Source organism: Egretta garzetta, unplaced genomic scaffold, assembly GCF_000687185.1.
Source record: "Egretta garzetta isolate BGI_Z169 unplaced genomic scaffold, ASM68718v1 scaffold415, whole genome shotgun sequence".
Classification (NCBI taxonomy): Eukaryota; Metazoa; Chordata; class Aves; order Pelecaniformes; family Ardeidae; genus Egretta; species Egretta garzetta.
The window spans coordinates 2,750,672-2,765,542 of record NW_009259686.1 but is presented as its reverse complement, the minus strand read 5'-3'; the positions used below and the strand labels follow the sequence as shown (position 1 = coordinate 2,765,542).

At 37.0% G+C, this 14,871-nt stretch overlaps 1 protein-coding gene across 2 annotated transcripts in view; it reads left to right on the top strand.

The window, feature by feature from the left end:
* Positions 1 to 3,278: 3,278 nt before the first annotated feature.
* Positions 3,279 to 14,871, top strand: part of BMP5 (bone morphogenetic protein 5) — a 58,914-nt gene continuing 47,321 nt past the window's right edge. For both annotated transcript variants that reach the window (XM_035894166.1, XM_009638785.2), the window contains exon 1: positions 3,279 to 3,762. In XM_035894166.1, the coding sequence (XP_035750059.1) occupies positions 3,279 to 3,762 (484 nt within the window). The remainder of the gene's footprint in view (positions 3,763 to 14,871) is intronic.

Below are 14,871 nucleotides of genomic sequence, written 5' to 3'. Positions count from 1 at the left end.
TTTTTTAAAGGACTGGATAAGGGCTGGTCAGGTGATTTCTCATGTTGTTTCCAGGTTGAACATCTGGGGAAGTAAGAAGGTCTATCTGTGTGTAGGTTTTATATTTCAAAATCTCAGTTTTAGATGCAGGGTAAAACTGGAATCTCTGGGGCATCATGTTCAAATCTCTGGTTTTGATTTTGGGTCAATACTTTACACTGACCTCAACTATTATTTAGATTTGAGTGCATCTAAAAATGGCGTGAACATGGCATTTGTTTTATGTTTCAATATTATGCAAACAGCTCGGAATAATTTTTTGTTGTAAAACTTGAAACCTAGATCAAAGGTGACTTTGAAACTGAACCCTAACCTAAACTAAATCCAGATATCTATGCCAATCTATTTTTATGTATTATCAAATAAAATATCTCGACATGCTGAAATTATATGTGGTATTTTTTCTTTAGAAGTAAATTGATTCATATTGGAAATATGAAATGGGACCTATCAGCTATTGCAGATCCCTTTCATTTCTTTAGCAAAGGCTTTCATTTTTAGAGCGGGATATGTTAACATATCCATGTTAACAATGGTTGTTTACGGGACACAGGTTTATTACAAAAAGACATTGTGTTTATATTAATAAAAGCTATTTTTATTTTTATTTTCATGTTGTAGTCAAGGACATTTGGCGCCTTAGTGTAGGGTAGGTTAATGTAAAATCAATCCGTTGTATTTAAGGTACGTGTTTGGTTGTGGCTCGCTCTGAAAATAACAGGAGCTGTTTTCATCAAAGATGGGATCACTAGTTTATATATTTTCTTACTCAGTTTCTGTCTGGAAAACTGTTTAGAACATAAAAGCATCCTCAAACTTGAGGGCATTTTTTGCTTTTTAAGTGGGAAAAGACTCCAGACACTCTAGTGGGATAATATAAGAAGTTTCTATTGCTGGACATACAGATAGGCTGAGGACTTAAATCCTCTGAGCAATCAATCCACTGGCTTTTATGAATGCTTAGGGAAAAAAAGGAAATACATTTCTGGAAAAGAGAAATAAACCGTGTTGCAGGAGATGTGATGGCCAAGTTCAGAAAAGACATATGTATGGTAAACTCTCATGTATCATTACAACCGTCTGAGAGGGACAAGTGAAAGCAAAACAAAAACAGGAAATAAGACTTTTCTTATAAGGAATGGATTTTAAGGGAAAACCTCAGTGAGGAAAGAAAGCATGTTCTGATTCTGACAGCACTTCTGCTGGGAATAGGACTTTTGCTATATAGCTTCATAATTAATCTTAGTGTTAATTCAGCAGGTCTAGCGTGAGATAAATCCTTCCTTAGTAGAAGCATTGTCTATTACATGGGCTGATTTATGAGACAGAATCAGCTATATTTTAATGATAGCTGGACTAGACTATAAATATAGACTAGGACTCACAATATATGAGAAAAGCTCGTTTGTGCTTCATATACTAGATAAATTGTTCCTGGCTTCTTAAGGTGTGACTATACTTGCTGTCACACTCCCAAGTTTACTCAAGAACTGTGTGATTTGCTGAGTAGGTGCTAGTCATGTAAGGGAAAACCCGACGGGATGCAATCTATATACCTGGTTTTTTCCTCAACATTATGTATTAACATTTTTTTGTCCTTTTTTTCTCCCCTTCATCAAAGGAAAGTCTCCTCCAGACCAAAGGCAAATTACAGGAGTGGAGAAAATGACCACCAATAACCTGAGCAATATGAAATTGAACACTGCGATTTTGTCTCAGTGAGAGGAAAACACCAGCTGCTGGCTGTCCTGCAATTCTAAGCTGAACTTTAACTTTGTGGGCAGCAGCTTTAAAACCTATTTAATATTTCTTATTTCTTCAGTTAAGCTGTTTCTTTCTCTGCCTAATAATAGGTTGTGGGATTAAATCTTAGCTTTTGATATTTACTGGGAAATGTAGTGTAGCGATTTATGAGTCAAAATGTACTTTGAATAAATTATCATTGCAAATTACAGTTTATGAAAGTTGTGACTATAACCATAATTACACCATTGGCTATGCACAACATGAAATCTTGCTTGCTGAATAAATTTGTTTTCATTCAGATTGCATTCCCAACATTTTTAGAAAAGAGTGAATCAAGCCTCACCGACAAAATTTCCTACAGAGTTTATTAAAAAGGTCACCTTTGTTTGCTAAGCTTACCTAAAATATAAACATTTCTTGAATTAATGAGATGCTATTTTAGTCTGTTATGAGAGTTTCCTATTCAAGTTTACTAGACTAGAGACTCACAAGGAGACTCGCAAGAGCTTCCACATTACGCCATGCCTTTAGCTATCTATATATCCTAAAACTGTTAAAATTGATTCTGTAAGCTGTTAGGAAAAAAGCAGCCGATAGCCAAAATTAGGTATATTACTGTAAATTATGGGGGTGGGGGGGGGTGGGGAAGGGAGGTTTAAAGCTCCATCTGGCAAGGGAAGGGTTAAGGACTTTTTTGCTATACCCGTTTCAAATTACAATGAGAAGCCTCTTCTTTCCCAGCAGGGTTGTGCTTACATTAGTCTTTAGATCTCTCTTGAAGAGAGCTGTTATATTTGTGCCTGCTAGAGTTGGAAATAACAGTTCAGAAGCTGAAAAGGGTTGAATGGATTTACAGAAGGTTTTTTTTTGCAAGTAAACTCATGGCAACACATTAATTTGATTAGTACATGCTTTAGAATTACTTTACACTCAAGCGATTCAAAAGATGTTAAAGTTATCACCAGGCTGCTGGACAAATATGTGTTACACCACCAAGGTACAGATCAAGACAAATCTGTGACTCAGGATTTTATCTTGGGAAGAGCGCAAGGTGTGCGAAGAACTCAGAATTTCTAACGAGGGAAGATAACTCTGGGAACTACAATGTGTCAGAAGAACAGCTCTTGCTAATACAGCTCCCCACCAAAGACCTGGTTATCTAAGGTTTATATAGGAATGCCTAGGTCAGCTGACAAAATACTGGTCTTCTGCTCCATAAATGCAGAAAAAACGATAACAACAGTGGAAAATTGGAAGTCTGAATTTCAGCTTTCTTAGAAATAACTGCAACCTGACACATTCCATAATATTTAAACAGGGTGGGGGGAGAGAAATCACCAAAGATGTTACGTTTAGAGATGACATTGACATGAAGAATAGGTAAATTTTGTTTTTCAGCCACTGGGAAAGCAGACCTCATAGGAACTCAGAACAAGTAGGAGAAAAGATTTTTTTTTTTTATTGTTTTTTCCTTGTTCTTTTTCTTTTCAAAGATGAACCTAACTGCACTCAAAGCTTTCGTGGGCTTGCTCTGGAATTGCTGGGTTCTGGTGGGTCACGCACAGGGAGGTTTAGGAGGCAATCATGTCCATTCGAGTTTTATTTACAGGAGGCTGCGGAACCATGAGAGAAGGGAGATTCAGAGAGAGATTCTCTCTATCCTGGGTTTACCTCACAGACCCAGACCATTTTCACCAGGAAAGCAGGCTTCTTCTGCACCCCTCTTCATGCTGGACCTGTATAATGCCATGACAAATGAAGAGGATACTGAGGAGCTGGAGTATTCACTAAAGGGATCAATGGCAGGGGAGAGCAGAGGAATACGGAAAGGATACCCTGCCTCTCCAAATGGATATTCACGGAGAATACAATTATCTCGCATGACCCCCCTGACCACACAGAATCCTCCCTTAGCCAGCCTGCACGACACCAACTTTCTGAATGATGCTGACATGGTCATGAGCTTTGTCAATTTAGGTACGTGGAAAAACTTTTTGTTTCTGCTCTCTTTGACAAACTGTTAGCCTGAGCTTGAGAGGGGCAAACCTCTTGGCCGGACCGTAACCTGTTCTAAAACGGCAGGATTGGGCCCCGGGCTGCTGTGTCACTGGTAAAAGAAAAGTACTGATGGTAAAGTAGCTACGTTGTAGGTGGCCATGGAAAAAGATTTTTCTCACTGTTTATATAAAGTCAGTTTCTATAACTCCCCTCTGCTGGCTTCTGTTTTCTTTCTTTCATTGATGTAATGAAAATTCTAGCCTTAGGCCAACTAACTCCTTTTTTTTTTAAATCTCAAAAAATCAAACACTTATGCCTATTGCTTGGCTATTTCCCTCACTGTTTTGCTTAAAGCTCAGACATGAACAAACATCAGTTGTTAATATTTTAAAGCCTAGAAGGTTAGGAAAAGGGAAAAGTTAAGCCATTTCTATAAAAAATTAAAAAAGATTTCTTAGGTGGTTTAGGTTTTTTTTTTTCTGTTGGTAAGAGTCAGAGTTTTATTATCTTTTCAGCTGGATGGCTGGATTTTAAATAATCTGTTGCTGTTTCTTTGTTATTTCTATTTAATAACCACAGACTGCATTTTATTATACTGCCATGGTGCTCAGAGCTTGCAATGGTTCTTACTTTCTGTGTCATAAATAAATTAAATAACAAGTAGAGTATTAAACACCAGAAGCATGCAAGCAAAGAATGCTTTTGAAAATGATATAATTTCAGACACAAAACCTGATAAAAACTAAATTATATTGGCTTCTGAGTATAATAAACGTGCTTACCAGTTATGTTGTGGTTCAAAAAGCAGTTGCAGATTTCTTTAATAGAAGGCAACTTAAATCTTATTAAGAAAGCTGCAAATAATTCATGAAATGTATTTGTTATAAGTATTTTAAATGCTGCAGAATGCATAAAGCAAGATAAAAAAATCCCTTCTCATTTGATCTGAATAGCATGAGATTTAACTGAAAACTTGAAGTTTCTCAATAAGCTGGTACAAAATCTGATGAACTCTTGCTTTCCAGGATAATACTTTCTGTGGAAACTTTTTAAACAACGGCACATGTTCTGGAATACCTTCAGATTATCACACACGTTCTGTACCTTTCATGTCTACCAGGTCATTAATGCTTGCTACAGGATTAAAAATGTTTCCAAACACTAAAATCTTCAATAACAAGAACTTCTAGGAAAATGACACCCTAGAGTTTAGTTGTCGTAATAATAAAATTGCTTTTCATTAATTATTTGGCCAATCAGGAGGTGTTCAATTCTGAGATCTTTTTACTTAAGAGTAACATATGTCCACAACTCTAAATACATTTACTTGTTGCTCTTGCTCCTGAAATAGCAGACTAGGAAAAAATGAAATCTCTGTTTTTTAAAAGTGTGTTCCTCTTCCTTAAGAAAGAGTTGCATATTATCTGTGTATTACTTTTAAGTTATCGTTGTTTGCCTTGATTTACCCCGAGTATCTGGAGACAGCTGAATTTAAAATGGCAATGTTATAAAGGAAATAAGAAAACCTCTGATCTCCTCAGCTTTAGTCAAGGCCCTGATCCCGCAAAAATTTTCCTTGTGTGTCCTGAGAAATACCCTTAGTGAATATATCACAGACCATTTCATCAATGGCCCTGAGGACTATTTACGTGGGACCTAGCCTTTGTTTTTGCAAAATGTCTTTGATTTCAAGAGGACTTCTTGCAGTGCATGAGTAGAAGCCTTTGAAGGCTCAGTGTCAGATATGTCCGAGCCTGATCCTCCTGTGCTTCCCCAGACAAAAACCGTCTCTGGAAGAACGCAAGTTTCCATGGAGTGTCTTACCTTGACTGGGAAGTTTCTGATATTTGTCTCATTTTGTTGGGAAGCCAGTGTTGCCTTAAGAAAGTCATTTTGAGAGGCTAAAGCGTATCTTACGTTTCTAAACTGTGAAAACTGGGGGTGAGATGCTTTATTTTTCTAGTGATTATGATTAATAGACACCATTAACTTATAAAAAAATACTGTGTAAATACCAGGTTTTGTTTGGCCTCTGTAAAATTAAAATGTGTCTCAGCAATAAGTGAGTTTAAATCCCAATTCACTTTAAATGCCCTTCCATACGTGTTGGATATTGTGGTTTATCACACATTCCACCGCGTAACATGCGTAAGAAATATTGACGACCAATACAGATTAGGTTCAACATTTTTATTAAACAATCCTATGTTTCAGTATAATTAACATAAAAATGAAATAAATCATGGAAGCGGGTAACCATTTTATATGATTTATGCAGTATAAGATCATGACAGATGAGGGCAAGCTCTTTAATGTACAATGGGGAAAAATATGCAGTGATAAGTGAATGCTAACACTGTACCTTAAAATCAATAAATGATGATGCAGCACAGTCATAACTCAACTGGTTTTAGATTTGAAGCCTCAGTCAACTTGCATCAAATTAATCTGCTCTGGAAATAGTATTCACCATGTTCATACTTGCACACCATTAATTACATAAGGTGTAATTATAAAGCTTTATTAATCATCATGATATTTTAAATTGAAACTTCTGTATATAGTTGTAGCCAGTTATAATAATTTAAGACATATATATTAAAACAAGAAATGTGTAGCTGAGATGTTGGATAGGAACTATTAAGCATAAGATTGGAAAGTCTGAATAAGATTTAAAAGTAAAGTAAAAAAATAGGCAAATAATTTTATATTAAAGAATAAAAATTGAAACTTATATGCTAATTTTCATAAAAGTCAGCCTGACAGAGTTGCAAATACCTCACTTTCAAAAAACAAATTTAAAAAATAATCATCAAGGGAACTGCAATTATAATTCTGTCAAGCAACCAGGGAGAAAAACAAGACTGCATTTACTTCTCCTGAAGTTAAAATTGTAAACACCTGCTCTTTATACTGGAATTTATACCAGAATTTCCATCTCTTTCTTTCTTGAAAGATACAACAAGACAGAGACTATGTCTTGTCCTGTATTTTATATAAGACTGTGTGCGTTGGCAGCTCTCCATAAATATTGATGAGTGTAACAGAAGAGTTAACTGGGGTTGGTCCAGCAGTCAAAGAATAAATCCTCCACTAAATACACTGGGGTTTTCAAAGATCTGATTATATCACCTACAAGTTCAGGACTTTGTTTTCCTCACTGGGTGTTTTTTTATCCTGTTGTTATATTTTATTATACTGTTGCAAAGCCCTGACTGTTTAGAGTTCTGGCATCTTCTTTTTGGCCGATCTCCCAAAATGACATATATAGGATACCCTGTTCCTCAGAGAACAGACAAATAATACTCATGTAGTCCTACTCGCTTTTCTGCTCACTCAAAATTTAGTTAAGGAAGGACTTTGTTAAGATAAATGTTAGTGTTCCCACTCTTCACCTCTCGCCAAAAGAGGAGGATTGAATAAAAAAGAAATGTACATGACTGAGGCTTGGGAGAAACAGCAGCACTTTTATAAACTACATTTAAACATTTCAAGGACTGAATTTTCCTTTAGCATCAAAGCAATCATTAAATCCACTGTACTCAAGAGTTCCTTCTCATGCAATTCAAATGGTCCGTATTTTCATGTGTTTACAACACATCTGTAAATTTTTCTCTAAACAGATTGCTGCATTTGCTAAGCAACTCTGTTTTCTTTCTCCATATTTTACTATGAATTGGTTTGAAGTTTCTGTAAGATAGGAGAAAAATATATAAAAGTTTCACGCTTTTCTGTTGTGTTTTCTCTCTTAGCATATAAAATTAAATTCCAAAAATCAAATGTGAAGATCACTATAAAACTTGTGACCTTGACCTACACATGCTAATTTAAAGGATACAATGTTAAGGAGATTTTTGAAGGCAATGATACAACACAGAAAGGCAACTTTTCTTCTTCACACACAATCTTAATTATAATAATCCTTAAACCACACGTGCTGTGATCAGTTCTTAAATCAGACACTGAAATTTTGCCCATTTGAGGCACAGAGTACTGTTCGTATCTCTCCAGCTTCTTTACTCCAAGTTTGTACACTGTCTTGAAGGTTATGTGCTTCTTTAAAACCTGAATCACTTCGCAAATACATAAATTCACAAGATTTACAGCCCATTGTGCTCATCGGAGAATGCTAACATGGCAGAGAACAACTTTTATACAACTGCTTTGAGAAACCTACAGTACATCAATCCACACCGAATACCTGTACAAATATATTTTCATTACACATGAAAAAGAAAGGATTCCTAACTGCAATCAGACCTTGAGTGTATATAGTAGCTGGTTTCTTAAATTAAACTAATTCAGTTTCTACAACCTTCCACTCACAGCTAACATATCATCAGCGAGGGACATGGAGTGCTAAGCTATAAAATGCCAGGAGCTGTGGAAGGGGAGCTGGGTTTGAAGGATACACGCAAAAAGGCCTCAGGATCATTAACTTCTCTCTTCAAAGCTTAGGAATGAGCACACTTTCTTTTTTTTCCACTGGATTTCAGATGTCGCTGTCTTAATTTTAAACCTTACGTGAATTTTCTTGGCTGTGGTACAGTTTTAGTCCGTAGAATGCAGGCTTCTAATGAAAATATTGACACAGCCTTAACTGAAGTGGCGGAAATAGTGCTATTATCTTGCCTTGAACAGAGGGATGCTATTACAGAGATAAAACTTGTTAAATAACAAATAGACCCCATGCCTTTAATTGTGGAATTGGATCAATACTGAGAAAAAAATGTGAAAACTTTTGAGAAGTTTTTCTGAATGGCAACCCAAAGTTAATAAGATGGCATTTTTCACTCTTTTACATGAATTTTTAAGCAAATTAGATCAAGCAGGTCTCATTTAATCTTCAACCAAAATAGACCTCACTTGGCATCTCGAAATCCTAACATTTTTTTCCCTTAATAAAATTTTCATCACCCAATCAGTGAACTGAACTATTTTTTTGTGACCTAGGTATGAAATCAGGCATTAGAAATAACTGTTAAAGATGAAATATTTTTCTATGATCAAATCAAATATGAAGACAGCTTTCTGCAAAGTAGATTTATTTATTTATAGAACAAAAGGACTTTACCCATGGGATGACATTCCCTAAAAATCCTCACCCGATCCTTACAATTCATTAGGCAGTTTTAACCATTTTTTGTGAGATGACAGCACAGGTTATTAGGGATGCTTTTTGATTTTGAGCAAGAAATATTCTCTGTATTCTTTTTTGGAATTATACTACATTTGTTGTTTTATATTGAAATATTTTATATTTCCTTTGAAATATCTCATGTTACATGAACCTTATGAACTATAAAGCTCTACCTCAAAATAGGTTTGTGTGTGATCCATAAATATCATCTAACAAAATAATGTTTTTATAACTGTCAATTAATTTTTTTGCCAAAGTTAACACTTTAAATCCAAGCAAATTATTGTACCTACCCAGCCAAAAAAATGTCAAACTCTCCATTAACTGGGGTATAAAACTGTCTGACTTTCATTGCCGACAGATTTGAAAGAAATTGCAGATAACTGAAGAGAAACTGATTTAGCAGATGGTTAGACGTGCATGGTGAAAAGCTATATATGTGTATGCATATGTATAAATACATATTATTATTAATATTTTTCCCATTGGGAAGAATGGCTGACCCAGTTCCGCTTCTTCTTTAGAAAATGTTCCTTTCCAGACTAAACACAGACTTTGGGTGGGGTTGTGGGGATTGTATGTATTGTACAGTACATAATTTTCCCAGGAAAACACAATCTTGGAGTGACTCTGGCTAGCCATGAAAGAGAAAGAGGGAGGCTTGTGGAGCCCCCCCCTGCCATGGACTGGATGGAGAGCCTCTTGGTTCTCTTCCTAAACCCTGGTTTGTTTGCTTAGATAACAGGACAGCTTTGGCACATACATGATCTCCCTGATCTCCCACACTTATTGCTCCTGTTATTATTTTCTCCTAATGTTAAATTATGCAAAGAATTTTACCATGGCTACCTGCCTACTTACTGCCTGAGTTATGGAGGTAATTACGACGCGGGCAGTTCCTTTTTCTTCTCGTTTTAGCCACAGCAGTTCCTTTCAGCTTGCTTTCATAGGCCCACTACCTAATATAGTTTTGCAGAAAATTGATTGATTACTGTCTGATCATTCTAGGTGTCATCTGGTGTTTCTACATAGCTGAGAATGAACAGTTTATGAAGTGCCAATTGCAGCTTCCAGCTAAAGAAAGACTCCCCAGGGCTTCAGGAGAGCTCTGGCTGCTACCAGAATTTATAATTATTTCCCACAGTTTTCCCCATCCTCTCCTACTTGTCCTTTCCCTTGTCTCTAACCCCCGCTGTCTAGGCAGGGTCACTGAACTTTAATTTTATGTCAGTGGCATTTGGCTGCAGAAGGGATTAAAGGCTGAGAAGCGGTGAGACTAGGCGACAGCGCGGGAGATGGAGAGGGAAGGAATGAGAGCAGGCATAAGAGAAAAATGGCAAAGCACCGGCCAAGCTTGACAGCAAGGCCAGCCCTCTTCTTCTCAGTAGGCAATGGCAGGGCTGGTCACAGACTTGCTGAGCATGGGAAAGGTTCACAACAGAGAAACAGCCTCTGCAGGAACTGGTATTAATGGGAGAGTTAGTCCCGCTCCTCTGTGCCTTACATGGAGCATGATGTTGCAGCACTGAGAGCATTTCCCACACCAGTGGAGTTACAAAAGTAGAGGGCAGTTCATCATGGTAGGGAGAAGAAGGTGCATGCAGACAGAGAAAGGGCAAAGAACATGACAAAGATAGATAATGTGCAAATGAAAGAAAATGAGTCCAGGTATGGATTTCTTCTCCTAGTAAGCCTTGCAGGTGAAGGGAGCAGTTTTCTTCTCAATCCCTCACAGCAGAGCAACTACCTCAACCTCCCCAGGCACTTGGCTCCCCGGGCAAAACTTTTCATCCTTGCAAAATAAAATGCAGCTCCCCCCACCCTTCAGTATGTGTGTGCAGGGAGTACACAGACGGGCTACTAACATTTGCAGCCATAAATAACCAAGAAGCTAGCTTTTAAAAACCGCAGGTTAAAGGATGAGGGCTGCCATGACGCACACAGAGAGGTTGAGATCAGAGGAGCAGCTAAAAGGGGTCGGGAGAAACAATGAATCCCCTTGTTCTGAGTCATATTTATGAGTGCTCCATTGCACCTAAAGTTCATATTTTATTGGCTAGGCCATGGGGTTTCCCCATTTGCTCATCTCTTAAAATAACACCCCTGGTTAAAATTTCCTATAAAACACAGAAATGCTACAGCAGGCAGAACTTGTCAACCCTGACAACTACATTATTTAAGTTTGTGGGTGGGGTACAGCAAGCAGGAGCTGGTTTGTGTTTTGTACTGAATAATGAATTTGTTTCTATGCAAAAAAATTACTGTAAAACAAGTAGAAAAGGAGTGGTTCACAGCTCGGCTCTCCACTCAGAAACTTCCCACTGTTATTGAGAGATGCTCCAAAAGGTGAATTTAAATGTTGAGTTCCCAACAATTTTTGAGCAACTGCTCCGGTGCAATAGATCAAGAACTTGGCTTTATCGACTGCTATTATACAACTCAATGGCATGTGTGGTACCTTGCCAAAATGTGGCTTTACTTTTTTTTCCACTGTAATTCAGGGAAAACTGAGACAACAATTATTAATGAGTCAGAGCCTAGAAAACTAATCAGGACAGCTAGTACATGATATATATCCCTAGGTGATAACCAGTGGCTTTGCAGAAGCAAAATTCCACCTAATTCTCTTTTTGGAGGAGAATCAGGAGGAGTTAGGAATTTGAATAGCTGAAATTTCGCTTAGGTTTATCTTTATCTGACTTCTTAGTAATATTACCCTTTCAGACCCTATGATAATCTCAGGGTCTTTTCCAACCTCCATGATTCTGTAATTCTACCCCTTTGTAGACTGTGTCAGTTAAATGAAATTATTTTTGTTCTAATTCTCATGTATTTGATTGTAGTCAAATTAATGAAGCTATACTCATATTATCTGGAAAAGCTGTACCCATAATCCAGAGGAATTATTAGAAATTAATAAAAATTTGCCTAGGCATATCTATTTAAAACATTCATTTTTTTAAAGTGAGGGGAAAATATAGGTGGGGTGTTCAACTACAACGTACTGCAAAATAATTTCAAAAAGATACTGCGTGGGACTTTTATGATATGTATAGCATCAGTTTTGGGGGTAGAGGTGCTAAATTCTGTCCTGGCAAACCTAGACTACAGAAGACGAAATAACAGGGACACGGAATGATTTGTGAGTCTGATTTTGGAGCAGTGGGCAGATGGCCCCTGATGGCACCTGGTGCCTGGAGCCATGGGATTCTAGTGCTATGGTTTGGAAAATTGTCAGTTGAGAACTCAAAAGAGTGGGCGAACAGTAGTGTGGATGATAAAGCCATGGGAGCAAAAGCAAGCCCAGTGTACAACCCCATGACAGCTGTAGTCTTTGTGGTGATTTATGATGGCTGAGATCCAGCAGGAGCATAGCTTTGGGAAGGTTGTTCCCAAGGTTACCTCAGCTGGGGTATCTGTCAATAACTACAAGTCATAACTTGCTAGTGACCCCAAAGGTTAATCTGCTACTCCTGACCAGGTTACCTTGAAATATGTGCAAATGTTTTGCAGTGAGTCTGTCCTGGCCCCAGCCTAGCCTAAACCTGAAAGTTGGAGAGTGAAAAGTCTGAGCAGCCAAATAGGAGAAACCTAAAGAGCCTCAGATAGAGAATAAAAACAGAGTGCCTCTGCTTTCCAATCCATAAAATGATGGGCAAATACATCTGTGTTCATTTTCACTTCTGTGCACTCCTGTTCTTTGACCTTGCAGAGTACTGGAATACTTTTCTTGTTGTGAAACCTCTTTTTACTCTGGCTGTGCGCGCTGTAAAATACCTCACTCCTAAGAGACTCGCAACACCTTGCGTTTCCTCATGGTGATCTGAAGTGTTATTCTAGAAAGGGCTAAAAAAATCCTTTCTATAAGGGCAACAATTCTATTCACTGTTCTTAAAACAGGCAGTTTTATAAAATAATGAAAAATAAAAAGAAACACTGGAATTAAAGCACCAAAACAGAGATTTGAGATCTGGTGTGATGGAGAGAGCTCTTGTTCTCAGAACACAGATTTGTGCCTCTCCGAGGCATGTGTGCATGCATATCAGTCTGTGTGCATGGCTTTGTGTATGTAATATAGAAAGCATGTAAATCTCTTCAGTTTTAGCCATTGGGATTTTTTCCCCCTTAAATCATAATATTCTTTCCCATCAGTACTATGTAGCTTTAGCAGCCCTGACCTTTCAAGCTGCCTGTTTGGGCCAGTGTTTATCAGATGACCGTTTGACCTCCTTGTTAATTGTACTTAATTACATCCTGTTGTAACATTTTGAAATAAGGAGGAGAGTTTATGGATCTGCTCCAAAGAGCTGAAGACTAAACCGGCAGGAGAATTCAGTGGTATGAGGTGCTGAGTAATCTCGTAGTTAGGTCAATAAGAGCAGTGCCTTATCCAGTGGATTGCAAAATTGAATCCTTAAGCCACTCCTTTTCCATTTAGGATCCTTGGTACGTCTGAGAATAAAATCACATAATTTTCTTTGTTTGAGAAGGGCTTCTCCTCTCTGATTCTCATCTTGGAACCTTCTCCAAAGAGATCAGGGAAGGAGAGGCCTATCAACAATGCTGCAAGGGCTGAAGTTCACATATGACGATATAAAAGCCTCTGTTGCAACAAGTGATCTCTCTGTGTTTTTCCAAAACTTCAGAGTTCCTTATGCTTCCCTAGAATTGCCAGTTCCCACGAGCTTTTTGAGACTTGTATAATATTTGCTATGAGATTTTCTGTGCATTGATGATTTATGGTCACATCTAAGGTTTCATTAAAGAGCAGTAATTATCCCCTGTAGTTGCAGAAAAACAAAAATGAAAACAAACTAACGTCCAGGAACAGATGTAATTCTTGAAAACAAGCACTCTAAAGACTCAGAAAGCAACTTCAAACACTTCTTATTTTATAATGGTTTTCATATAGCTGATGGCTTTTGAAACACATAGGGTTGACCATATTGCTTCTCTTCTCACTGAAGATGTTATATATATATATATATATATAAGCTTCCTCTACTGTTGTTGTTCCATAGCTCACTGTCCACAAACTTGATTTTTAAGATCATAGTAAAATTGATTTCCTAAAGTGAATGAAGACAAAAGGGAATAGAAGCTATAAAATTATTAATACCAAGTGAAAAATGTAGTCCCAAGACTTCAAAAATCACAAGGCAAAAGAATACACCTTCAATTTTATTTTATTAAAACACTGATTAATTAAACTTATTGGAGAATGAAGTGTCACGAGGAATTTAGTAAACTACACATAATTACGGCATTATTGTAAATGGTTTATCATCCATCATAAGTCATATTCTACACAAAAAAGACAAGTTACTTCATGCTGTGCTGTGAGACTCTAGGCTGACACAGCACTGCCCATGATTATTGCTGTGACCTGAACAGTATCACTGTGGAAGCTAAAAGTCTGTGCTAAGTCTTTCAGGTAGCAAAGGTTAAGCCTACAGTTCAACTACACACAATTGCAATTACATAATCAAATGTTTTTCACGTGTTGATTTAAGTTACAAGTTTAAATGATTAAAAATAAGACATGGAATTTGTTGAATATCATAGTAAGGTATTCAAAAGATCATAATGTTTTAATCCTCTTTAGTATTAAGCAATAGTAAGTATAACTGAAATCATGCAACTAAATATGATGACTTCCAGGGAGGGCTGGTTTATTTTTCAGAATTTCAAGAAGTACATGTAATGTGACACAGTATAGTATTGTTTATCAAATCAGTTTAAAATTAGGTATTATTTCAGAATAAAGTTCTTTTCTCTGATTCTTTTGTCATCTTATAGGTATTGAATATGGGTCTTCAAAAAGTAATATTTTTTTCATCACTTCTTAAACTACTGAATTAATAATCATGTTTACTGAGGCTGTACATCATAAAGAGACCACATTTACAAGGAGATAATTTTTTTATATATATAATATTTTTATTTTA